The sequence below is a fragment of the Corapipo altera genome, unplaced genomic scaffold (genome assembly GCF_003945725.1).
Source record: "Corapipo altera isolate COAL_440 unplaced genomic scaffold, ASM394572v1 271, whole genome shotgun sequence".
NCBI lineage: Eukaryota > Metazoa > Chordata > Aves > Passeriformes > Pipridae > Corapipo > Corapipo altera.
Genome location: NW_020884935.1, coordinates 4,226,482 through 4,253,355, shown reverse-complemented (window position 1 = coordinate 4,253,355; position 26,874 = coordinate 4,226,482). Strand labels below are relative to the sequence as shown.

The 26,874-nt window shown below is 50.7% G+C and overlaps 1 protein-coding gene across 1 annotated transcript; it reads left to right on the top strand.

Moving 5' to 3' along the window:
• The first annotated feature begins 1,721 nt into the window (after positions 1 to 1,721).
• MNT (MAX network transcriptional repressor) lies at positions 1,722 to 24,343 on the top strand. Its single transcript, XM_027660170.1, is given in 7 exon segments — positions 1,722 to 1,728; positions 2,164 to 2,302; positions 2,304 to 2,726; positions 4,829 to 4,870; positions 5,530 to 5,641; positions 21,176 to 21,368; positions 22,806 to 24,343. Coding segments are annotated over 7 exon segments (1,623 nt in total). The 3' UTR covers positions 23,513 to 24,343.
• Positions 24,344 to 26,874: the final 2,531 nt, after the last annotated feature.

The window sequence follows — 26,874 nt, the reverse complement described above, 5'->3', positions numbered from 1 at the left end:
GAGACATTTACATAAATATTTCTGATCAGTAAGGCGTGCTTTAACCTTGCTTCCCTGTTCTCCTGCATCCCCGAGGAAGGAACGCTGTCGTTGTAGGAGTTTCGTGCCCACTCCTGCTCCCGCCTGGCAGCGCTGCCAGCGCAGCCCTTGGCTCTGCTGGCTGGATCCTCTGCTCTGCTGTGGCAACGTCACCTCCAGCCGCCAGTGCAGCCCAGGCAGGTTCCACTCCCCTGACCAGACCCCACCAGGGCTTCCCATGAATGGACTCCCTTGCTGCTCCCTCCTGTCCGTCTCGGTGCAGTTTGAAGTCTGGGTGGAAGTTGTGTGGTCTGTGGTCTGGTGTGTGCCCAGAGCGCTGGTACCGCTCGGTACCCACCACTCTGCCCGTGCCCAGCCAAGTGCCCAGAGCTGTCCTGGAGCTGCCCCAGAGCTGTCCTGGAGCTGCAGCGTGGCCGGACACGCGCAGGGAACACCGTGAGTCAGCAGCTCCCCAGGGTTGGGTTTCCTCGTGTGCCCTGTGCCAGGGCCATCACGTTGGCTCTGGCTGCGAACCAGCAGCAAAGTGGAGCAAAAGATCTGCACACAAAGGGCTTTTCTGTGTTGGTTATTAATGTTGTTCATTTGAGCCACTCAGAAATTGTAAGTAGTTAAGATTTGTGTTTACATCAGGAGATTCCTGCTGGGGTTTTTGCCACCCTGCACTGCTTTGCTTCTTCCTTTAAGGAAATATTGATAATTACCCTGATATATTTTGAGAAAATACAGAGCGATGCTGCTTTCAGCCTCAGCTGCTGCTTAAACATCCTGCCTCCTCTTTTGGAGTCAGTCAGATCTTTTACTCACTTACCCCTACTTGTGCTGCAGGAGTTGAATTAAAACTTTGGATTTGAGTCTCGGGCAACCCTGGGAGGAGTGGTGTATGGATGTGAAATCCTTCCTGATCATGGAGTTTCATGGGTGCCTTTCCAAGTGCTGTGGGGTCAAGGACTGGGGCTGCAGCCCTGGTGCTGGAGCTCGGTCCGGGGGTGGTTTCTCCCCATGTGGTTGGTGGACAGTGTTTACCCAGTCAGATGGGTGCCTGACCCTGCTCATGGGCTCCTGAGGTGGGTGGGGTGTGTTTGGGCTGTTGCTGCAGCTGAACTTCAGGAAATCACATCGACTGAATCTGGGGCAGTGTCACTGTGCAGTCACACGTACCAAAGGGCATTCAGAATCAGGAATAAGAGTTTTGTTCCCTTTATTCTCTCTGTAGCTTTTGCACTAGCACCCCTCAAAATTAAAAGGCAGGTAAGAAATTATCCCAGCAGTGGCAGGGCCCCTCAGACGTGGTGAGGGCTGGGCAGCTCTGTGCCTGGGGGGGACCCTTTTCCCCTTGTTCCGCTTGTTGTGTTCAGTGCAGCTTCTTCTTGAAGATCACTGCAGGGTTGAACATAACCTGGTAATTCCAGGTGGCAGGATACACTCTCTTCTATCAAATTTCCTAAATATACACCCCAGTTTCAGTGTTTCAGTTGAGCCCAAGCTTCTCCTGGGAACAGGCTCTGTTGGGATGTTTCTTGGAGCTTCCTCTTGATACAGGCAACTATATAAGAGGACACCCAACCGTACGATCCTTCCTTGATGAAGTAAGGGTTTATTTTCCAAATATTTGTATATTACTTTGAAGAGGTTGGTGCAGCACTTTTAGTTGCGGCTGTCAGGAGCAGGATCTGCTGAGCCTCATGGACAGTGGGTTTGGAGATATTTGATTAAGGCTGTGTGATGTCTAGATGCCAGGGCCACTGGCGCCACAGGACTTGTATAAATAAATTTTGCTTGTGCCATGTTCACGCAATTAAAGCCGGAGCCCTGGATCGCATTTGATGAGGTTTATTTTGCTAGTCGGGCCACACAGATTTCATTTACTTTGTATGGTGTTATAAAAACATATAGGAACATACACACATCAAAGCCAAGTTTAGGAGCTTGAATAAAAGCCACAGCAGTAAAAGAGGTGCCCTGGCGGGTTTGTATCAGTGCAGTGTCCATTGAGCTGGGATTTACTCAGGGTAGTACAAAGCATGGGGTATTTTAATTTAAGGAGCCTGCCTTGTGTTGGTTCAAGGCTGTGGCTGGGGAAGGTCAGGGAAGCGCCACTGCTCACTGTCAGTGTTTCTCTTTCAGAGGAGAATGAGAAGCATGAGAAGCTCCGGCTGGAGAGGGAGCAGGAGCAGAAGAAGGCCAGCAAGGCCAGCGTGCCGCGGGCCAACAGTGCCCTCTCCCCGGAGGAGCCCCGAAGCGAACTGCTGGTGCCCGTCTCCCCCCCCGGCCCCGGTGCCCCCGCCGCCCCCGCCCCTGGCAGCCCCCATCTCAGTCATTCCCATCCCTGTTGTCACCAGTTCCCCCCAGCAAGCGGCCCAAACCGCCCTGTCCCCGCCGCTCGTGCAACGCCACCAGCCCCTCGTAAGCACTCCCAGTGTGCCCAAGGAATCCTCGTCGGTGGCTCCGGTGATCCAGAGGCCGCCGGGCCCACATCTGCCGGATGGGAAAGCTGCCACCCCGCCATCAGGCAGCCCCAAGCAGCTCCAGCATTACCCGGCGCCGGTCCTGGCCATCTCCCAGCACCACGTGGTCCCGCAGCCCATCCAGCCCCTGCAGCACCCGGCAGCGCCCGCGCCCCTCGGCGCCCTGAAGCTGGCCCCGGCAGACGACCTGAAACCCATCGAGCTCAAGAAGAGGATTGGAGGGTGAGTGCACCGTGTGTGTGGAGGTGTCCAACAGGGACCAGGCAAAGATGGTACCGAAACCTGCATCACTCTGGGGCAGCTCCTGCTTGTGCAAAGCGTTGTCAGATCAGAAATACTGAGACCTGTGGATGTTTGATGTCTGTTTGGATTGCTGAGAGCAGGGTTTTTAACTTGACGGGATTTTATTTTCCTCCCTGACTCCACACTGTAATATTCTGTACCAGGACTTTTTTTTTTTTTCCAAGCCAGAATGGTGTTAGGAAGCAAGTCCCAGCCCTGCCTGTCTGATCTCAGGTGGCATCTGGTGTTATGTTTGACAAAAGATCTCTGCTTGTACTGGTCAGGGAAATTACATGGCACTGCTGCTTGCAGGAGCTTTGTTGAAAACTGGGATGTGATCTGGGAGATGTCATTCCCAGGACAGGGATCATCTTAGCTGCTGTTTCAGTTTCTCAGTGCTGTAACTGCTGAGAGCCTCCTGCTCGCCCAGAATCCTGCAGCTGGAAGGGGCTGAAGGCTGTTTAATCTGCCCTCACCCTCAGACAGGACTTGTGGCTCTGATGTTGTTCCAGGGTAATGTTTATCTGACTTGTTCCTAAGGACTTTGGCTGGTGGTGACTCTGCCTTCTCCGTAGGTGGCTGTTTCCAGACCACAGCATCCCAATACTGTCTGGTATTACTGCTTTGGAACGGGAGAACAAACCACTCCCTTCTTTGCGGCAGTTTTACCTGTTTCCCTTGGCTCTTTAGTTTTCCTGCAGGATAAGTGACCTGGATCTGTTCAGTCTTCCCTCCTGGGCTGTGCTGTCTGGGCCTGGGACCGTTCTGCAGTGGGGGGATGACTCCTGGCAGTGGTGTTGGAGATGGTGTGCAAGTCCCAGGAGGGCTGGAGGAGATGTAACATGTAGTGGACAGAAAAAGGGTTCACAGTGTCCGTTGGGATATAGAGATCCCCAAATGCATAGAAGGAAACAACATAAGTAGAGTTGTGATAAGAGTTTGTGAAGGTAAAGGCTTTGGTAAAACGCCAGTGTGATTTCTCTGTGGAAAACCGGGATCTTGAGAGCCTGTCTGTAAAACACCCAGCTGTGGGAAGGGTCCATCAGCCTGTGCTTTGGTCAAGCGACCCTGTCACTGCCCTTGTGTGGGTTCAGATGGCTGTGGAGCCGGTTTTTGCTGGCACGGGGGTACCAGGGCAGGCTGCACGAGTCTGAGGGGGGTGGCTGCAGGTGCACCCACAAACTGCTCCTGTGCCATCACACTGAGCTTTGCTTCTGGGAAGCTGGGAGGGCTGTGCTCCCAGTGTGGAGCCCAGCTCACCACTGTGTCCCCCTTAGAACTACTCCATTAGACATAAGCACAGAAAAGGTGTCTTTTTCAGCCTGTAAATGTTTCATGGGAAAATGCTGACAAATGTTTGTTTTCAAAGACCTGACAATTTATTGATTATGTTTACCTCAATGTCCTGTATTTTCAGATAAAGGCAAATAATTACTTTACACAGTGTATTGAAAATACTTGAAATCTACACGTCTGCTAATGTACCTAAACACCACTGTAGCTGAAAAACTGAGAACATTTATTTGTTTAGCTTTTCCTAAAAACACTCCTCTGATTTGGAGGGTGGGGATGAACTCAAAACCAGAAGCTCACTCTGGTTCTTCCTTGAGCAGTGACTGAAGGATTCCTGGATTGCTTCATTCCATGTTTATCCTCAGCTTTGTTGTTTCAGGCAACAAAGGGTTTCAGTAAAAACCTGAAGCAGTTGGAAGTGTTTGCCCAGTATTGTACATTTGAATTTAAAACTGCATAAACCTTGTCCCACTGGAGCATAGGTGTAGGTTACACCTGTTTGTACCTTGTGTGCATTATATGCACAATGTGTCCATCTAATGCACGTGTAAAGTATGTAGTTTATCTTGAAACAGTATAGGAAGAAATATATATGTGCCTAATGTTACACCAGTGATATCTGAACACCTCTGTTGCTTTTGAATCTTGACCTGTATCTCCTTGGCACACACACACTGCTGCAAGCACAGGTGCAATGCAGGAGTTTTCAACCTGACACTGAGCTGATCTTTGTTCTGTTTGGGTTACAGGGTTGGGACCAGGGAAGTACATAATAAATTGGAGAAGAACAGGTGCGTAGAAAGCCAGGGGTTTGGTTTTTTAATTGTAATTCACGTTCTTTTTTTGGCCTATAGTCTGTCAATATTTGTTTGGCTTTGGCGGGGTTTTGTTTGTTGTTTGTTTGTTTTTAAACAAAGAACCTGAACAAAATTCTTAGTGGCTTTTACTGAATCTTACAGCATTGCTTTGCTTTCTTACAGCTCAGTTCTGCATTTCTGGCTTCCCAGTATGTTCTGTTTAACTGCACCACTGCGTCCCATCACCCTGCAAAGCCCTCATCCCGCAAAGCAAAGCCCCGTGTGCATAACAGTGTCACTCCTTTAAAGCAGTGAACCAAAATCAGGGGTCAGTGCACAGTGTGAATACAAGAGAAAAACCAGTTCCTGACCCAAAACTCTTACAAGCCTGACTAGCCAAATCAGAAATACAGTGACAGTGGAAGCACAGGGAGATGAGATGTTTCATTTAAGGCTGCACAGTGTTCCTAATAAAGCTGGGATAGAATCCAGGCACACAGCCCTGTGGTGTCTGGGCTGGGCTGGGCTGGGGGTCTGCTATGCACAGGTGTAGGTGCTTTGCTGGATTAAGGCCTCAGTTAAGCTCTCCCCTATGTGGAATTGGTTTCTGGTGTGTGTCCCACGAGCTGACGACCCACCTGTGTTTTCTTTAGACGTGCACATTTGAAAGAGTGCTTTGAGACTTTAAAGCGCAACATCCCCAACGTAGATGACAAGAAGACCTCAAACCTCAGTGTCCTCAGGAGTGCCTTGCGATACATCCAGGTATGTGCAGCGCTCGGGGGTGTGGGCTGGGCTGGGCAGGGGCTGCAGCTCACCTGGGAGTGCAAAGGAAAACAGGAGAGAAAGTCCCCTTCCTCCTCCTCCTCCCACAGGATGTGGTCATTTATAAACTCCAGGTTTCCAGAGCATTTGGATCTTCTAGGAACACTTGCTTCATGCAGTCTCCTTATTCTAGAAGTTTCAAATTAACCACAAAACATCCTTACCAGCAATGGTGACACAGGGAGCAGATATTCAGATGATCATAGAGATCCAGGCTGAGTGAACTTCAGCTGCTACTTTTGGATTCAGGTGAATTTTAATCTGTATGATTTGGGGAGGTTTTCTGTTTGCTTAACTAAAACAGTCAGATTTCCATGAAGGTTTGGTATGTCTCAAATATTTGATGAGATGGATATGGGAGTACAGGTCATTTGCTTGGAAGCGAGGAAAGCCTGGAATTTGGGGTTGCAGCATGAAGCTGCAGGTGGGTAGGGTACCAGGAATGAGTCTGGGGGAAAGTACAGATAAAATTCAGTTGTGTTTGCAGCTGGAGGGAAGTTAGTGTTTGCTTGTTTAATGGTAGCACAAAAGAAGTTGTAGATGTCCTCTGTGAGTGTGAGTGAAATTAATAGCTCGTAATGCAATTAAAATTCATCCGGAAACTGGAAGAGTTGCTGCATTTATGGTGCAAATGAAGAGAGCCAGTACACCTTGTACTTTCTAACTAGAATAAAGGATGCTGAGGACTGATCACAATGGGCTTTTCCACAATAAAATGTCGTCTTTTCCTCACTTTCCTCTTTCCTTAGTCCCTCTCAAACATCATTTCCCTCCGGTGTTCAGAAGTGCTGGACATTGATTACTTGTTTCAGCTTCACTTTGGAGAGTCAGTAGTGCCTCAGAGTGAGATCAGCTCAGCCCTTCTCGTTAGTCTTCATCAGTGACTTCCCTCAGAGAGCCTTTGGTTGGGGCAAATTCTGATGGTACCTATCCACTGTTTGTATTGCTCAAAAAGGTATTTTTGGGGATGTGGTTGTATTGCAGCCTAATGGGCATCAGAGAAGATCTGAGCCTTTCTTTGGATTTCAGTCGACTGATGTTTGTGGGGATGAGCCTCCATCAGCAGGAAGGGAGCAGAGTGATCCCATCACTGCTCTCCAGAGTCAGGGTGTCAGGAGCCGTGTCTGGTGTCGTGGCTGACACCCTGGGGATGCTGATGCATGTGCAGACTTCTCTGTGAAGAGACTCTGCTCTGGCAGTGTTTTTATTCTGTGCTTTTGGGAAGCACCTTAAAATTCTGTTTGAGACTGAGAGTGGAGATGGCTGATCCTGCCTCTCCCTCCTCCCTGGCTCCCTTGTGCAGTGTTTGAGTCTCTGGTGTGGTGCAGTTCTGTGCTGCCTGCGGGCGTATGGACCAACAGCTCCGTAAATCACTGGGAGTGAAACCCTCAGCACATCCTGTTTGGGGGTGTAAGGTGCTTTTTGATGGTCCAGAAGGCATTCACATATTCAGAACCATGTTTTGTTTCCTGTAAGTTTCTGCTCAGGTCTGTTTCAGTGCCGCCTTTGAATTGTTTTTCCCAGCATGGATCCATTCTGGGAATCGGGCTGGCTGGGATCGGGTCTGTCGACCTGGCTGCTCTGGTGTGATTTCTCCCATGCTGTTGTGTGTGCCCACCGTCTGGGACTGATGGAGGTCTTGGGGTGGTGTAATTGCAGTGTGTTCAATCAGTCAGTGGAGTGAAAATGCAGAGGTTGGGAGGGCTTATGGCTCAGTATTCCCTCCTGGGGTGGGACTGTCTCACCAGCGGGGGCTGCGTCTGCACGGCTCTGCTTTACCAGCTCTGCTGCCTGTGCACCACAGATGTTGGAGCTTGCGGGAGGAGCCTCTGCGGTGACGAGTCTGGGGTGTGCAGCACTGGGACAGGGCCGACTGTCGGGGTGTCCGTAGGTCGGTGTGGCAGTGCTGGGACAGGGCCGACTGTCGGGGTGTCCGTAGGTCAGTGTGGCAGCACTGGGACAGGGCCGACTGTCGGGGTGTCCGTAGGTCAGTGTGGCAGCACTGGGACAGGGCCGACTGTCCGGGTGTCCGTAGGTCAGTGTGTCGGTGCTGGGCTGGCGGTGGGAGGAGTGGTCGGTCAGCCAGACGGCCTTGTGGGGCTCGCCCAGCATGGAGAAGGTCACAGTGACCTCAGGCCTGTCCCAGCCACTCTCCCTCCCCAGCGGCCAGTGCTCCTGTGCCAGTGTCCACCTCCACGTGTGCAGGGAGCACATGGGAGTGCCAGCCCTGGCTGGCGTGGTGGGGCTGCCCGTGGGCGGGTGCTGACCCGGCACCGGTGGCTGGCCCGCTGCCCTGGGCAGTGACACGGCCTGGCTGTGACGTTGTGCAACTGCTGCATCACCTCCTCCTCCTCCTCTTGCCGGGCAGCCAGGGCCTCTCTGGCAGCCACTTGCCTGAGCTCATAGCAGCAGGGAGTATCCCAGGCAGCAGGGAGTATCCCGAGTGCAGTTTTCCCTGGCAACGCCTTCGTCGTGGGTCTGCACCTCCGTCACAGGATTCAGCTGTGCTAAAAACTTAAGCGCTGGGGTTTTGTTTTTTTTTTTTTTTTTTTAATGCAGTTTGAATTTAGCTATGATCTGTTTCAACAAAACTAACGTGCATCAGTGTGGGGATGGGCACTGATAGTATGCCAAGCTCCATTTGTTTCACTCACAGGCTCGGTGCTTCCCTTGGGAAGAGAACAGGGAAATTGTGCAAAGGAGATTTAAAACTAGAACCTCTTACTCCCAGGATAGTGAAGCAGTTTTTCACTGAAGGGAAAAATCCACCAAAAAACCCAAACCCAAATGAGCCTCGCAGGGGAGGAGCACAGTGCACCAGCCAAAGCTCTGTGCAGTGGCTGCTCTGTGCCCGTGGGCACTGTGGCAGTGCACTCATTGCTGCAGCCTCTTCCTACAAAATCCGTTTTCCCCTGTTCCAGCTGTAACTTCTTAGAAACAGGCGTTTTGTTTCCTTGGCTGGATTTAAATATTTGTATCTGCATCAAATCAGATAAGTCAGGAAGTTAAATTCCGAATTTCCCATGGAGCTGTCAATTTAATTTATCCTTGGACCTGGGCTTGTGCTCTGCAACAGTAAATTAGAATCTGCAATTAAACACACTGTTGCACAAAGGAAATGGGGCTGAACGCAGCTGGAAGTTAATAATCCCTTAGCTGGTGATTCAGCTTAAAGTCGTGTGGGCTGTTGTTCTGTGGCTCTGGCTGAGGGGGTTTCCCAGCGGGTCTGACAGCAGGGTGGGCTCCAGGCGCCAGCACAAAGCCTCTGACCAAGCCCATTTGTTGCACGGGCCACCTCAGCCCTTGTTCTTCACTCTCCTCCCCACAAAACTTGAGAGAAAATGCTGGAGAGCTCTGAGGAGTCTGTGAGATGCATGGAGTGATTTGGCTAAAAGCACAGTGGTAATAAAATGCTATTTGTTCTGAGAGAGCAGAGCCCTGTCTCCTTGGCTGTCCTGGAGCAGTGTCCCCTGGCAGAGCCCAGGCAGGACAGGCCTGTCCTCCTCAGAGAGCCCCACTGCAGAGGGGCCCAGCCCAGCCCAGCTGGCATCACACAGCTCACAGCCCGTGCAGCTGGGCCCTGATGTGTTTCTCCTTGAAGGATTCCTTGCCCCCTAGGAAATGTTGTAATCATCATCTTGGGAAGCTAGTTGAAAAACCCTTAAGCGAGACTGCTCCTCTGTTCTCAAAATGTGCCTGTTACTGTGGTACCTGAGCACCCTCCAGTTCTGGGGGTTATTTTGTCTTGCACATTTAGTGTAACATGACATCCAGGTGATTTGCTCACCAGGTGACACCAGGTGACACCGACATGAGGCAGCCCAGCCCAGCAGTCTCAGGTCATACTGCAGGTCCTGCTTGTTGGCCAGTTTCCCCAGTATAACTCAAACACTGACTAAATAACAATGTGCTTCCAAAATCTGAGACACAGCTGAGCTTCTCAGGGTGTGCAAAAGGCGAAGAGCAAAATCCTTGGAAGGTGGTGAAGCGGGGCACCATGTGTTCCAAGCCCCTGCGTGGGCTGCTCGGGAATGGCAGAGGTGTTGGGAGGCTGCTGTGGTGGCAGACATTGGGTCGTGGTCCCACAGAGCTGTGTTGGCTCTGGTTGTGAAATGGACTTTGCTTACAAATTCCCGTAAGTCATCTGCTGGCCCTGTTTGTTGTGTTAGAGACAGAATGTACCTGTGGTGAACTAAGAATTTATAGGATGGCCAGTTTGTCGTTATTACCTCGAGAAGGGGTAGGAAGGGTGGAATTTCTTTCCTCCCAAGGAGCTGGGGTTTGCCTTCCTGCTGATGGGATGAGTACTGGAGCAAGGCCATGGACTGGCATGGGCTGAAAACCTGCCTCTGGGACCAGTCTTCCCAGGAATCATCCAGATACATTTTTGATGCAAATCAGTCTTTTGATTTTTCTGGTTGGTTGCACTTAGAGAGATGTATAAATGAGCAGCAAAGCCACTTTAAAAGTCAGAAGGATGCTTGTGCAAACAGTCTTGCTGCCACTTGAACTGCAGCCCAGCTGACCAGGGAAATATTTTACCAAAGTGAAGTAGTCTGCATCCTCCTGATGGAAACCTGCCCTTTCCAAAGGCAGACAGCTGGGCTGCAGCAGGCTCACAGCTCCTTGCAGGTGATGGTAGCAGCCCCTGACAGTTTCTGTGGCCTGATTCCTTCCTCAGGAGCTAAAAAAATGTTCAGGCTAAGAAATAGTCCTGGCGTTCTGGACTCAAGGAAACGGACATGTCTCTAGCTTCCCAAGTAAATTGCTGCATTGTTCATTTTGGGGGAAGTGTGCCTGATTTCCTCCTCTGATTACGGATGTGGCTTCCTCAGCAGAGCTCTCTCCACCTGCCCGGGCCGTGGCCTCAGCTGACCTGTGGCTCTGTCACCACTGCCAGAATGATGGCATTTTCCTTGTCATATATAACTGCTCTGGGTTAAAGTTAAAGCAGGGTCTCAGATCATTGAGAAAATGAGTTCAGCAAACTCAAACAGTAAATGACAGAGCTGATGCCTGATCTCCTACCAGGGGTAGAGGCCCCTTGGGAACTGATTTACCTGTGCTCACTGGTGCTGGCAGTTGTTTATGATGTTTAACTTGTTAATCCTCACCTCGTCTCTTTTGGCTTCTCAAACTGCCTGAAGCAACATGTTGTGCACCTAAAAATGATGCAGTTGCCCATCCGTGCCAACAATAATCAACTTAATTGACTCCCTTTAGGGCAGAATGAATACAAAGGTACTGTCCAAGGACACCTCAGCAGTGCGTGTAAAAATCCTTTTTAAGCTGATCTCGTGGACTTGTGAACAGACCAGATACACTGGTTAAATTTTCCTGTTGATAACCACGGCATCTCTTCATCTTTTGGTTTGTTTTATTTCTTGGTCACTTCATCAGTGCCTGAGCACAGTAATTCATCTCTGTCTGCGTGTAGGTGACCAGAACAAGAGCAGTGGCAGTGCTTGAGTTGGGGTTTGAGTGTTGGTGGGTGCTGAAGGGCACTGCAGGATCCTGGTGCAGGAAGGTGCAGACACAAACCCACATGTCTGACGTTGATGTGGTTAAAGACCAGGTCTCATTTACATTCAGGCACTGTCATGGTTGGATTACTGATGAAAATGCATAAACCAAACTCTTCTGCTGAATCCAGTTAAGTTCCCCACCTTGAAGAGGGTGACTGTAACTGTTATTCTTTACTGTTATTCTTTATTCTGTGACAGCTATGAGGTGAATATACTCACCTTCTGTAAAACTCGTCTAGTAAGAGTTGGGTCCATCAGTGCTGCCTTGCCTCCCTCATGTGAGCAGCACTCACGTGCCAAGCTGTGCTGCCTCATGGTGTTTACCTGACCTGATCCATTGATTATATCTTGTCTAATTAGCCTGAATCTCATTGCCAGTAATGAAGGCTTCCAGCATCCATAGGCTGTAGTCATGCAACATGTCATCTGTAGACTTCAGAAAGTGATGAGTAATAAGACCTTTAAAAAAGTATTGTTTAGTAACGTAAAGCAAGTTGGAGCCTGCTTAAAAATGTGAGACGGAATCCCCCGCTGTCCCTGCAGCTGCAGCAGGACCTCAGGGAGGCTCATCCAGGGAGCCATCGGGGCGTTTTTATTTGCAGGATTGGTCACAAAACGTGTCCTGCAGTACTTCTTAAAAATGCCCAATGTTTTGGCCTTGCTTTGGAAGATGTTTCTTAGCCTTTGCCAAGAGGGATGTGGTTTTCTTAATGCCTCACTCATGACTTGTACACAAGAGTTTGGAAAGGGTTAATGGAGTTGTGAACCCATAGGTGTCTCTGTAATGGTCAGAGAATCCACACCTGTCCCACTGCTGTCATTTAAGTGGTAGTTTGAAGAAGCACTTGGGGTTATAAAAACCAAAACAACGTGTAAGTGGAGCACAGCACAGGGTTTAGAAATGCTGGTGTGTGGTAGCTGGTGGGGGTTGTGTTTGGGGGCTGTTACTTGTTCTGGTTGTCACCTGCAGTCAGAGCTGGCACAGGAGGGGAGAAAGGGCATGGCCTCTGAGTGGTGATAATTACAGCTTGATTGCACAGGCTGTTTTTTATGTGTGACATTGCAGAAGTCGCCTGCCTTTAAACTCACTGACATCACAACTGCGTGGTTTGGGTTGTGGGTTTGCTTTTCACAGAGAGCCTGACTGGGACAAGGTCTGGGCTCCGTGGCACAACTGACAGGGCAGTTTGGGTTCCTGTTCTCATCTGTAGCAAAGGTGTGTGTTGATACTCTCTGAAGTTCCCGTGAATTAGGGCCCGATTGGAGGCCCAAACAAACAGTTTGAAGGAAGCAGTAACCGCAGTGCACAGAGTGCAGCAGAGTTCAGCTGTGTTGTCCGAACTCTGCAGTTGTGGATGCTGTGGCAGCCAACATTGTCAGCTACAGAATAATCAGTGAGGGGGATTCTGACACTGTCGTGCAGCAGCAGGAAGTTGGTGTCAGCTGAATCTCCCGTTGTCGTGTCGGTGTTACTCTGACGTGACAGGAATCCTGATACCACGTGCTCGGGAGAGCGTGGAAATATGAGAAAAATTTTTGCAAGGCTTCCTGTCCCAGTTGTTAGTTATAAAAAATTAATAGTGACTCTGATGCTGCCTGTGCCTTGGCCTTGCCCTACCAGTTCTGTGGTTCCATCTGGACACTTCCCTGTGTGTGGCTGTAGTTGCTTTATTGTCCATTTCTCTTCACTGTCAGGCCTGGGCAGGCCACGAGGAGCTGGGTGACCTTGGGAAACAGCAAAGCTGCTTCTACACAGGGTGGTAGTTAACACTGTAAACAAACCAGGAAAAAATGGATCAACTGGTTTTCAGATTTATTTTGCTTCTATCTGTCTTGCTCATGTTTTATGCCATTATGAGTTGAAATATCAATCTGAGGTTTAAAAGATCCCTTTCACCATGGGCTTCATACTGTTTTCTTGAATCCCTCTTGGGGATATACTGCTCATCCAGAGACAGCTTGTGTGGTACTCAGAGGAGAAATCACAATCCCCTTTGATAATGAGGGTGTCAGGTAGGGACTTTTGGTCCTGTTGTGCTGAGACTCATCTTGATCTGAATAATGAGGCTGCTTAGGCCATCTGGAGACAGCATTTAGGGGAAATTATGTCTTTGAGAATTCTGGCTCTGATTGAAAGAGCCAGGTAGCTGGCAGGTGAGCTGTTGTCCTGCCACCTCATGGGCAGGGACCTGATCATTCATTGTATTTGTACTTAGGGGAGCAGGAACGAGCTCCCTGAGAGTGATTGGGCAGTTTCCTGCAGCATTAGAAAGAACAACTTATATTTTACCCCTCTTCCCAAAAGGCTGAGAGGACAGTGTCTGAAAGGCAATGGGTCTCACTCTGCACACACCCACAGAGCTGGCATTGCAGGGTGGGTGGGTTTGCACAGAGCTGTGCCTTCAGAGCAGCGTGTGCTGATCAGAGCTCTGGGTCCCCAGCAGCTACCACCTTCTTGTCCCTTCATGTTTAGGAATTTCACAGGACTTCACCTTTCTAAGGTAACCCCTCAGCCCAGCAGAGGAGCTTCAGCCTTGGGAGCCCCTCTGTGAGCAGTGGTGGCAGTCTGGGCACAGTGGGCACTGCAGCTTCTGTGCCCCAACCCGTCCAGCACAGAGGGCAGTTTGCACTCAGGGGCACAGCTTTGCCTCATGGTCTCACACAGGTGTTGGTTTATGTTTAACAGCTGGGCTTTGCGTCCTCCCACTGCCACCGTGGCCATGACAATGAGGGAGGTGGGTGGAGAGAAATCCTCTGGTGACCCAGATCTGCTCCATGGGCCGTGGGTGGAGCCACTGGGATGTGAATAACTGGCACTGACCTCCTTACACAGGTGGGGGAACTGGGAGGAGAAGTGGTGCGGGAGGATGGCACCTTCTCGGAGTCCCCAGGGCTCGGACCTGCTGCCGTGGGGTGGGGTGGTTCTCTTCTGCTGGGGAGGGTCGTTCTTCAGAGCCCGTGGCTGTTGGGACTGCCATCATCTGCCAAAACTGTGTTTTGGGAGGTGTCCTGCTCTCCTGGGAGTAATTCTCCCCTTGCTGCTCCCGGGGCACTGTTGGGGTGTGCAGCTCAGCTGTGCCTCGTGCCTGTGGGCTGAGCCAAAGGGCAGGAACACGAACAAAGGGAGCCGTGCCCAGGACCCATCCAAAACTCTGCCTTGGCTCCCATGAGGGCTGCTCGGAGATGCCTCCAAGGAAAATACAGAAGCACAGCTGCAAATCAGTGTTGTTATAATGTGTCTGCACAGAAATCTCCTCATCCCTGGCAGAGAAAGCCCTGGCTGTGGCTCCAAGGCATAAAACTGCCTGTTGCCCTCTGGAGCTGATGTCCGTGTGTCATCATGGAGGGTTGGGAAGAGCTTCCAAATGCCCTGCATCCAGCAGTTGTGTTGTTAATAATAATCTCTCCTTGAGATGCAGCACACTTCATTTCTGTTTGCAGAAAATGATGACAGAGGCGTATTTCCCATAAATTATTTTAATTTTAAAATTTTTTTCATTTGAGTGCTGCAGAATTAAATTTGGAATTATTAATTCCAAATTCTTAATTCCCCAATTATTTTAATTTGTTTGGGATTGTTTTCCGAATAACAAACACCGTGGTATTTCAGGGTCTTTGGAGCATCCAGAATCTGCTGGAATCATTAAAATTGTCTTGCTTGTTTCCTGCATGACAGAGACTGGCTAAAAAAAATAAGAAAAGTAAAACACATGATCAAACTTAACACCAAGTCATTGCAAATCATACTTCAGTTCTTTTAATTTGAATTTCCTTTATCTTTGGTAGTCATATTAAGGCATAAACCAGATCTGCTGAACTGCTGGCAGCCAGTGTGGGTCCAGTGACTGGCCTGGGCATGGCTCTGCTTCTCCCTGCTTTGTTGTATCGTGTGTTCCAGTTGGTTGCTGCCTTTTTTTGTTGGTTATTTTTTTTCTGAATTTATTCTTGTATCTTCCTCGTTTGGATTCTTCCTCCCCTCTGCCCCAGTGACTGTTTGTACTTTGTCCAGAGCGTGGTGCGTGAGGAGGCAGGCTCTGCCAGGCCATGTAAACAGCCACATTCCAGCTCTAGTTCTGATCACAGATTATGGCCCAATGTCTCCTTTTTATCAGGGGCCTGAAGTGCATTTCTCAGAGTGAAATGATAAATGTAAATACCAATGCGTGTTCTCATTTCCCGTGATCGCTCTGCTCCAGGCACATTTCCTGTTCTGGGAGGTATTTCTGTCTGGGTGTTCATCCCTGCCCTTGCCACCAGGTTGAGCAGTGATGGGTGGTGCCCACCCTGCCCAGTCCCACTCCCCTGGGACCTGCTGGCAGCACCTGCAGCAGGTGATGTTCCCTGCAGTGCCCGTGCCTGTGTGGGGTGAGCTCAGATGTTCCCTGCACTGCCCGTGCCCGCGTGGGGTGAGCTCCCCTCCTGGAACATGGCAGCTCCTTGGCTGAGCACATGGAGGAGCCGGGTCACGAGGTCCTGGCAAACACCCCTGGCCCCGCTGCGGGTGCTGGGCGTTGTATGGACAGGGAGCGAGGAGCTGTGTTTCACCTTGCAGGCTTTGTTTTGGTTTTGGTGCTGGTGTGAAGTTTGAGATCTTAGGAGGCTGAAACCAGGACATGAACAGCAGGAGCCTGAAGTCCTTGTCTGTGCCTCCCCTCAGCACACAGACTGTCCCCTCCTGGTTCACTGGGGGCTGGTCATGGCGGGACCCTCGCCCCGTTCCCCCGGTGCTGAGCGCGGTCCCGCCATGACTCAGGGCTTTGGGTCGAGCCTGTTGTGATTTTGCCTCGTGTCTGGGGAAAGCCAGACCGTGGTCCTGTGGTGCAGCAGAGCTGCAGTGGGCTGTAGCTGCGGGTGGTGACTGTGGCGGGGCGGTGACGTCGCTCTGCGGTGCTGCCCTTGTGTCCAACCTGTATTTTCCCGTTGTCAGTGGTACCAGACCAGCACATCCGGCACTGCTGCGGGATCTCGGCTGGGAGAGGTAGCAGAGTGAAGCAGTTGCCATGGAAACCATGGCTTTGGTTCCTGTGGCAACCAGCCGGGGTTCCTCATGGCTGCTTCCTGCAGACCAAGGGGCTGGTTGGCATCAGCAGGAACAGGGGTCCAGGGGGTCTGGGAGGTCTGTGGTGCAGGAGCGGGTCCTGTGCAGGCAGAGTCTGGCAGATGTGTCACCTTGGCAAGTGCAGGCAGTCGCTGCAGAGGGTGGGGACACCAGCCTGATGCCAGGGAAACTGGCTCCTGGTTTTCCCACTTTCCTGGGCTCTGCTCCATCGCAGCAGGTCAGATGGGGTTGGGGCGAGTGGTTGTTGTAGGAACTCCACAGACGGTTTAGTACGATTCAAAACTGATAGAACCAGTGGCAAACCCCAGAGTCCTACAGGTGACTGTGGTGTCTTGGCAGCTGGAGCTGTTTGGGTTCTGTTTGGGGCTGTGTGGGGATGGCTGGTTCCAGCATCCCTCTGGTCCTGGTTGGAATGTTTGTGGAGTCAGGCTGGTGGGTGCTCCTGCTGTGGATCTGCTGCACCATGACAGTCCCTGCAAGGATAAGATCTTTTTCTTAGTGTTCAGATTTTTTCCCATTGCATATAGGAATCAAAGCTCCATGTGGCAGTGGAGAGCCTGCCTGTCTGGGTGTGGTCTGTGCTGGAGGTCCTGCAGGTGGGACGGCAGCTCAGGACCCCCCCTGGTCCAGCAGCTCCGCTCTGTGGCACCAGCTGTGATCCCCAGAGCAAAGAGTTAAACAATCTGGCTTGAAATTGCAAATCACTCTCCTGATTGCTCATTGATGAGGGGTTTTCAGTCAGTGAATGCTGTGTAAGAAAAGGTAACAACTGAAATATGCTTTGGAAAAGCTCGTAATTGAAAGTGTGTTCTTAAATTGCTAATATAATGTTTATGAGGGTAGCTTTGTAATAAGGCCTTTCAAATTTCACTAATGCCAACCACAGGGCCAGCAGCATTCCTGGGGCAGGCACAGGGAAGGCATTTAGAGGCATTATTTCCAGTCTTGACATAAGAGTGAGCCATTTAATTACAGACAGCTATAAAATGGAGAATTCTTTGCAGTGACAAATGACAGACATCAACTCTCTTCACCAGAGCCAGCAGCAAAGTTGCAGAACTTCCGAAGCATCAAAAGCCATGGATGGATTCACAGGAATATGAGGAAATCCATGATTTCTTCCTGGGGTAGCTCAGCTTCCCCCTCAACAGGGTCAGGGTTTACTGACTTTCAGGTGATGCTCATGTGGAATGTTTAGAGGTGTGTAGAAGTGAAAAATAAGAGTTCTAAAGTTGTAGCTTCTGTAGGTTCCTCATTCTGCAGAGTAAGAGTTGCCTGGACAACCGGGGTTCCCAATTGCTTAACAGGAGAAAGAGAAATGTCACAGTGATTGCGGCACAGCCGTGAGGAGGAGGGTCTGTGCTGGAGCCTGGTGCTTGCAGAGAGCAGGCTGGGGTGGGCTGGGCTCCTCTGCTCCACAGAACTGGCACTGCCGTGGTGCACGTGAGCTGTGCTCAGTCAGGTGTCACCCCACTGCCCTGTGCCAACAGCACACAGCTGCCAGGGGCACGCCTGGCCTTCCTCGGGCTCCACAGCTCCCGGGGCCAGCCCGGCCTCGCCGCTCTGGAGAAGTGGGAAAACACAAATGCAGGTAACTTAGGTGACCTTTCCACCATGAAGAAACAGGGTCAGTATTTCATGAGCCAGGTTAAGCATGTGTCCTTCAGGATCTTAGCAGTCATCTTAAGTGTCATCCCAGGTGCCAGCACCAGACCTGACCCCTCACCATGGCCCTTCCTGGTGGCTGTGGAGGCGGGTCAGACAGCAGCTCCTGCCCTGCAGCTGCTCCAGGTCTCTCTGCCTTAATGAAGTTTCACACCTTGTAGGACAGGTAGTCGGGCATTTGTAAGAATTCATCAAAATGATTGTGTTGTTTGTAGTTTCAGGGACCCCTCTGCCCATTTCAGCACTAATGTTATGTGCCCTTTCTGTTGGAAAATCCCAAAGGCTTGTATCTCAGAAAACGATGTGTGATTACTTCTTATGATTGTGTTGCATAGGATCCATGGTGATGGTGCTGACAGAAATTCCTGTTTTAGAAAAAACATCCTGGGGGTCAGTGGGTGTCTCTAAAGGTGTTTGTTGTGCCAGGGCAGGTCGGTGACCACAGTCCCAATGACCAAAGTTTGGCTGTCGCTGTGGACTTCACTGACTGACGGGAAATCCTGGCACCTGATGTGGGCAGGATGATTTGCAGAAGATAGTCTGTTGTGAGGGAGATGCCAGAGAGCGTCTGTTCCTGGGGCATGTGAGACGCTCAGCCGCCCTCTTCCATACTGGCTGCAGTGGGAAGAAATACCCTTCAGGCAGGAGGGTCTCTGCTCCCCATCCCTCAGTGAGTGCCCATTTCTGCAGAGAGGCCAGGGCCATTCCTGCTCCCAGACTCAGCTCCCAGTGCAGGCACACACTCAGTCCCTGTGGAGCTGGGAAGGGCTGCATCCACATGTACCCGCAGAGAGCAGGGCAGTGCTGGAGGGAGCTGCAGGAGGGGCAGGAAGGCTCTGGTTAATTACACCCAGTTCATCATTAGGCCAGAGCAGCTCAGCCTGGAGATCCGTCTTTACCAAGTGAGCCCCAGTGAATTGCATCCCAGAATAGTTTTTGAAAGATTACCAGTGCCAGCAGGGATTCCAGCCCATCTGCTCCTCCAGCCTCCCTGGCAGCTCCCCTTGGAGAGCGCCCAGCCGGGAGTGAGCCCTGGCAGGAGGGAGGGGCAGCCGGGAGCCGGTGCCTGCTCAGGGGCCAGGGCTGCCTGTGCTGAGGGAGGCAGAGCCCGTGGGGCCAGGCTTGGACCAGAGCCACATCCCAACACCTTTGGAGTGCCTGGAGAGCAACAGAGTGAGCTCCCTGGCTCTGTTTGCTGGGAGACTCCTCCTGGTGCTTCCTAAGGGTTTGCCCGCCTTCCCAGTAATTAAAAGTTTATAACTAATTACCGGCTGCCCTGCTCATATCTTGTAGTTATGCTTTCCCCATGCTGGGAGTCTCCTCTCGCAGCAGGGAGTGAAGCCAAATCTGATCTGCTTGAATATGCGTGTGCTGTGTCCGCTGCAGGCGCCAAGGCTGCAGGGATTTTGTGCTCCCTCCTCCCGGAGAGCTGTTCCTGTTCTGTCCTCCCGTGCCCTGCAGCTGTGGGGAGATGCTGCAGAGTGGGGTTGGGCTCATGTCTGCACCGCAGGTTTAGCCTCAGCCTTTCTCCTTCTTGCTTCTTTCCCGATCACACAGTGAGGGGCAAGACACTGAGACAAGTTATCTTCTTGCATATTTAAACCTGAGCAGGAGTGTGCACTTTCCTCATTGCTCCCTGTCCCACCCACACCCCTTTCCCAGGGGATCAGAGCACACGAGTGTTTTCTGGGTCAAACAAAATACTTTGGCTGCACTTGGTTGGAAAAGAAACTTTAAAAGTAGTCTGTGGATTTGGGCCTCAGCCATGTGGGAATCTCCAGGCTACAGGTCAGGGTTGGTGCAGAGCCAGAACACTGGGAGTCCCCGTCCCCCCTTCCCTGCCATCCCTATGACTCCCTCCCTGTGGTGGGCTGCAGGCCTGCTGGGCTTGCCCAGGACAGGACTATGTGAGTTGGCTTCTGCCGCTTGCTTTGGTTTGGAAAGCAGCGTGAGGGAGAGAACTGCCCCCTTTGCCTGAAAACCCTCTGTTTTGAGGGGCTTTTAGCTGAGCTGAAGGCAGCCGGGCCGCGAGGCAGAGGAACTGTCTCTATTGACACACCTGCAGTGGTTGTGCCCTGCTAACACACTTTGCTTGGCTGTTTTAAAAATACTTCCTTTATTGTTATTACCAGGACAAAGGTAGTGGCAGGAGCTGCCCTAGTCTGTGTGTCAGCTTAGGCTGCATTAAAGGCCTGGCTGAACAGGCTTTAAAGTCCTTCCCAGCAACCTTCTGATCTACAACGTCAGCAGAACCACTGAAAGGCATGAGGTCACGTTCTGATTGCACTTGTCCTGGAGAACCTTAGAGAGAAATAAAGAGCACATGTTCAGAAGACCATGAGCCTGGTCCTCTGCCAGCTGTGGGGTTTGCTTTTGAGCTCAGTGCTTGCCAGCAGTGAGGGAACAGGAGCATCTGTGCAGGCTCTGCGTGGCTGGTATTTTCAGGAGTGTGTGTGGGATTTAAACTCCCAGTGGTGAAACTTAACTTCTGAAAATGGACAGTCTATATGTGGTTTTACAGATTTCACTTGTTTTGTCTGTTTTATGCATACAGTAAGTGCTGCCCTGGGCTGGGGCCTGGTTCTCTGTGCTGTGACTGTGCAGTGCCACACTGCTGGCTAAACTCATCAACGTGTTCTTTGGTGAAGACGAGCTGTTGCTTTCTGCTGCCTTCTCCTTGGCTGGTCCCCCTCCAGTCTGTGTGGTTTATATTTCCCAGCAGTACTGTGGGGAATCTCTCTGTACTGTGCTGACTGATGAGCAACTCCCATGCCAACAGACACTTCCAGTGCCGAGGGGGCATTAGCAGGAAAGGAGAACATACACAGTTCCGTCATGTCTGACCTCAGGATTTCTCTGTGATGCAGGGGGTTGTTGGCTCTTCACCATCTCTCCTAGGTCAGGAGCTCTTGGTGTGATGTGTGTTGCTCAGAAGCTCATCAGTACTTGTGCTTTTCCTTTCCTTCTAAGTGTTTCAGATTTTGAGGCTCATCAGTTTTCCCTCAGCAGGCAGAAAGCGTTTGGCCAGAGCAACCCTTCAGGTGCCAGCTCTTGTCCTTCTCTTTCTGCCTGAATTTGGCAGGTGTAAATGTAGCTGGACACGTTTTACACCAGCATAACTGGCAATATAAGAAAATTAACTGTGGACATGAGAGTGACAAGGTTAGTGTAGACTACTCTTGTCTTTGTTCATGTTATATTTCTTTTTCTTCCTGCTGTTTTTAGACTTTAAAGAGGAAGGAAAAAGAATATGAGCATGAGATGGAGCGGCTGGCGAGAGAGAAGATCGCTACCCAGCAGCGACTGGCAGAGCTGAAGAACGAGTTGAGCCAGTGGATGGACATCTTGGAGATTGACAGAATTGTTCGACAGACAGTTCAGCCAGAGGATGACCAGGCATCTACCTCGACAGCATCAGGTACCCATAGTTTTTCTCTCCTTGTAATCACCACGTGGGGTGGTGGGGATCTTCCTTTGGCAGCATCAGGGTTTCTTTGCATTCAGAATAAAGTAAAAGGCTTTCGAGTGTTGCTAATGATTGATATTGGTTAATAACACATTGCTGCTCATGTGAAGTAAACTGAAATTTGTGCATCAATGTCAGGTAGATACAAAGTGCAGGTTTGCACTTCTGACCTGCCACTTCCTCGCATGGAGGTAAATCCCTATTTTCCAAACTTAGATTTCCTCTTACACAGCTTTGCAGCCCTGCTCATTAGAAGTGGACATCCTTATGTATTTGTGTGGATATGAGAGGGTGTTCAGCACATAGAGAAGAAGGATTTGGTGCCAGAGCACTTAAACAACTTAAGGAGCCTTCATGTTGCATGAGAAGGATTCATAGTGAAGATGAAATGACACTAATGGATATCTGCCGTGCAGTTCCCAGTGAGAAGTTCCTGTGAGATAGGAGAGTGCACGCTTTCCTCCACACCAGGGATCTGCAGCAGGAGTAGGCAGTCTGTGGATGTAGAGCTTTACAGAGATGTGGAGGCTGTAGCGGTGCGGAACCGTTCACAGCAGCTCCTTCAAACCAGCATTTGCTCTTGGCACTGCAGGCACATGATACCATGGGTTCCAGGAAGGGAAAATCTGAGGTTTCTGGTTTGTTCAGGCTTGTTTTCAGGATTATCACCTCTGAACATACAGACAGGTGTAGGCTGGTGGAAGTCAGGAGTAGCAGGGCTTTGTCGTTAGGAATGTTGGCTGTTCCCTCTACAGTGGCCTATGCCGAAAGCCACCGTGTCAAGTTGCTGCAAACCAGAGCTTGTGAAGGGGAATTATCTTCCCTGGTTCCTGCTGCTTCTGTATCTTCTGGGATTTTTATTCTCTGCTGCATGGCTGGCTCTAGAGCAGGCAGTGCAGGGTGTTTGTGCTGGCTCTGCAGGGCCAGCATGTTCCTGCTTTGCTTCATTAGTTCCTTCACTGGACAAAAGTCCATTTCCCAGAACTACATGAGGGACTTGCTACCATACTTCTCCATTGCTGTTTCCTTCTTGCTCTGGGAGCAGAAAGGGTGGTGCCAATCAGTGGAACAACTGGCCAAGAAAGGAAACCCTGTTCCTCTTCCCAGAAGGAGCCACTTCAGCCCAGACAGAGGCCAGCCAGGTGCTTTCTGTCAGCCTCTACTCACGGTGGTCCCCGTGCCTGCCCAGCGAGACCTCTTGGCCTGTTGGGAGCACCGTGCTCCAGCTGGAGCTTGGGGCTGTCACGCCCGCTTGGCTCCAGGTCCTTGGCCCACAGCAGTGAGAAGAGGCCGTGCCGTGCCATTGTGCTGCCCTTCAGGGAGGCTTGTTGGTCCAGTTCATGCTCTGCTTGCTTTTTTATGGGAGTTTCTTCCTCTCGTGTTTTCCAGAGGGTGAAGACAACATCGATGAAGACATGGAAGATGACAGGCCAGTGAACTCATTACCAAAACTTACCCAGCGCCAGCACCCAGAGCTGCTGAAAGCTGTCCCCCCGAATGCTGCTCCCCCCCTGCCCGCGGTCCTGCCCCCTCACCTCTCCATCCAGCAGAAGCCCCACGCCCAGCCCCCCCTCCAGACACAGGCACTGGTCCCGCCGCAGGCGATCGTCCCTGCACAGACTCACATCGTGGCGGCCTCGACCGTGCAATCGACTGTTATCGCCCACACGGCCACCACCCACGCCTCGGTCATCCAGACTGTCAACCACGTGATTCAGGGTCCACAGACCAAGCACATTGCTCACATTGCACCTTCCACATCCAGCCCCGTGCAACTCACCACTGCTGCTCAGCCCATCGGCCACATCACTGTGCACCCCGCCACCATCAACCACATGGCCCACCTGGGCCCGCAGCTGCCCCTCTACCCCCAGCCCGTGGCCGTCAGCCAGCCCGTCGTGAGCCACATCGCTCACACCATCTCGCACCAGCAAGTGAACGGCACCGCGAGCCTGGGCCAGCCGGCGGTGATGGCCAAGCCGGCCGTGGGAACCCAGGTGGTGCATCACCCACAGCTGGTGGGGCAGACGGTCCTGAACCCGGTGACTATGGTGACCATGCCATCGTTCCCGGTGAGCACGCTGAAGCTGGCCTAGAGGGGACGGGCCAACGGCAAGGTCTTTGCTGGGAACCTTTCCTAAGGAAACTCCATACATTCCAACCACGTCCGACTCGGCAGGAGGGAGGCACAGGAATGCTGGGCTGGGCTGGGCTGGGCTGGGCTGTGCTCAGCTGCCCAGGGCCCAGCCTGGGGACAGTGCCCAGCCTGGGGACAGTGCCCAGCCTGCCAACGGGGACGGGGACGGGGCTGCTCCGCGCTTGGATTGGCTGATCTGAGAAACTGCAGAGACAGTTGTTCATGGTGATTTTTTTTCCTTTTATGTGTAATGAGTGAACTATGGATATGATGTTCTTAAGACTTTAATTTTGCCCTCTTATGTGTTGCTTCTTTGTAGAATAAAAATTGCTGATCTCTTTATAGAGACATTGCGTAGAATGGGAAAAAAAATCATAGAAGTCTATATTTATATATATGTGTGTATGTGTGTGTATATATATGTACATACATATATATATAAATATAACATTTGAAGGCCTTTTGTAAGGTTGATTATTTTGCAGGATTATGAGACAAAATTCATTTTTGGAGGAAGAAGATAGAGTGTCCTCTCTAAACAAGAAACTTTAAGATAGATGGTTTGGTGGACCAGGGTACCTCTATAGTGACAAAAAAACCCCAACAACAAACCACAAGTCAAACCATTTTAAAGGTATTTCCCATCAATATATTACATTTCAAAAACCATCTAAAATCACTGTGACTTGTTATGGCATTTTAAGGAAATTCTCTGTCCTGTCTAATAAAAGGAAAAAGAATACACAACCAGACTTCATTTGTTGCCGTTTTATAAATGACTTGATTTTTATAGCTATGTCAAAAAAACCCTGTTTTTTATTATTTTAATGGTTGACAATGCTTTGTTTGGATGTTTTGGGGGGGTTTGGTTTTTGTCTGGCTTGATTTGCTGATGCAGTAATTGATTTTGCAGATGTCTGTGCACGGCACAGCCCTGGTCAGGGTCTCTCCTGCCAGTCCAAGCCCCCAGGTTTCTCAGTTCGTTGTTGGGCAGAGGCAGATACTTTGTGCTGGCAGCTTGCTGGGTGTTCCTGTGGCCTGGTGGGTGGAACCTGGACAAGAAGACCAAGAGAAATGTTGTGGATTTGCTGCATGGGTTAATGTTGTTTGTTAGTTTGTTCTGACCTGACCACGCTTTGCTGTTGGGGTCAGTGGGTTCAGAAAGGGATAAATGGGGATGTGGTTCCCTTCCAGAGCGCAGGCAGCTTTGGCAGCTTTGTTCCTTTTTGGGGGTAAACAATCTCTCCTTGTGCAGGATAAGGGTTTACTGCAGGAGATCAGTGTGAGAGCTCGTGCCTGACAGTGGGATGTGCACCAAAGAACCCTCATCCTTTGGGACCCTCCTGTTGCCCCTTCCTGGTGATAGGGGCAGGACCTCTCTGAGGTCAGTGGCAAATCCTGGAGCCAGGAGAGGAGGAATGCTCTGCTGGTACCTGCCAGCCTGCCCGGGAGGCTGCTTAGGATGTGTTTTGTTGCTGGCTGAATGTTCTGGTCCTTGCACCGTGTGTGTAGTCACTGCTGTGAATGATCTCCATTCTGTCTTCCTCTCTTTTTAAAGTAAGTGTTCCACAGTCCTTACTGCAGGCAAAATTCCTGCTGTAGCTAGTGACTGTTCTCCTTGGGACAGGATGGGAGGGTGGTCCCAGCATCTGCCCAGGAGCTTTGGGAGAGGAGGAGGTAAGGAGGGCTGAGCCCTCACACCTCACTGTGCTGCCTGCAGTGTGTGGGTGAGGTCCTCTCTAGGAAAGCAGGATCCATAGTCTGCCCAAAGACATGTTGACTCCAGCAGCACTTTTGCCTTGTTGAGGACTGGTGTGAAAAGTGTCAGGGGTTAAAGTGAGAACACTTGCCTGTTCCATGCCTTCCCTGGTTGAAACTGGTCTGGAGGCAGGAGAAATGACTGCAGAGGTCAGGGGTCATTGTGCCTTCTGAGCAGGTCTGGCTGGGAATTGCGTGACCTCTGTTTGTGAAGCCCCAGTTGCTCCACAGTTACCTCTTGTTTTATTTTTTTATTGCATCCTTGAGTCCAGGAAGCTCTTAGCTGTGCTGCCAGCACAGCTCCTGCAGAATGGATGAATCTTAAAGGATTTCTTATCCTGAAACCACATCTAAGCAGATGATTTGTTCTCATTCCAGTGCACTGTTAATACTGGGAGGTTCCCGGAGTCGCCAGGGTTTGGTCATCCCTTGTCCATGCAGGTGCTTTCCCACAGAGGCTGTTATGTGCCAATATTTGGAAGATGAGTGTTGGGTATCGGGGCAGTTGCTCCTCATCAGAAACTCAAGACCAAGTGTTTGCAGCAGGGTCATCTCCCTTCTCAGGGGACTGTGTGGCTTTGCCTTCTACAGCGGTGTTGGGAGTGAGGACATGCCTTTCTGCCTTTCTTTACTGTTCTGACATCACAAAATAACAAAATCTCTTTGTTGAAGGAGAAGGAGCGGGATTGGGAACAGGGCTGAGTGCAGGAGTTGGCTGAGAGCCCCAGGGAGATGAGCTTTCTGCTGGGTGATGGAATGACCTGTGCTGCAGGGATGGGGGGTGCTGCTGAACCTCATCTCCTGCTCCCTTGTGGTTTAGAGGGAGGAGCAGCCCTGCCCTGCCCTGCCCTGCCCAGTCCTGCATCTTGGCCAGTTTTTCTCTCCCCCTGGAGTTGTGCCACGCTGTGTGTCTGATCCCCTTCATGGGTGTTGAGCTCCCCTTCAGGAACAGCCTGTCCCCCTTGGTCAGCCCATGAGCTGCTTTGGATGTCTCGGGTCCTCCCATTCTCATCTACCTTTTTCAGGGCTACCAGAAACATTTCTTTGGAAGTTTTTCTTTTTTTTTTTTAACGTCAGCAAACTTCCTTCTCTTCTCTGTGAAAAAGAGCAGTCACAACCCTTCCTTCTTTCCCCACCCCCGTCATTCCTGCTCAGAAAATTCAGATTTACACTGATACTCTTAGAAGTCCTGTTCAGTACTGTATGACAAGGGGCACTTAAAGAATGTCTCTCCTCCTTTGATATATGTTTTCCCTATGGAGAAAGCTATATATAAATATATATGTACACTTGGGGATTCAGAAGATCTAATTTGTCCCCCCAAAAAATCAATAAATAGAAAGTTTAGAAGAAATCTTTTCTGTTGTTGAATAATGTTAGTTTTTTGTAACCATACTATAGAAACAGTAGAAAGTGGGTTTTCTACGTAGTAGTTTGAGAGGATTTTCTGTTCTGTCATGCCTGGCTTGGAGCCTGTTGGTCAGTGGAGACCAGGGCAGGTGCCCTTGCAGCCCACACACTCCCCACGCTTTGTGTCCCACTGCCAACAGCCAAAATGTGATC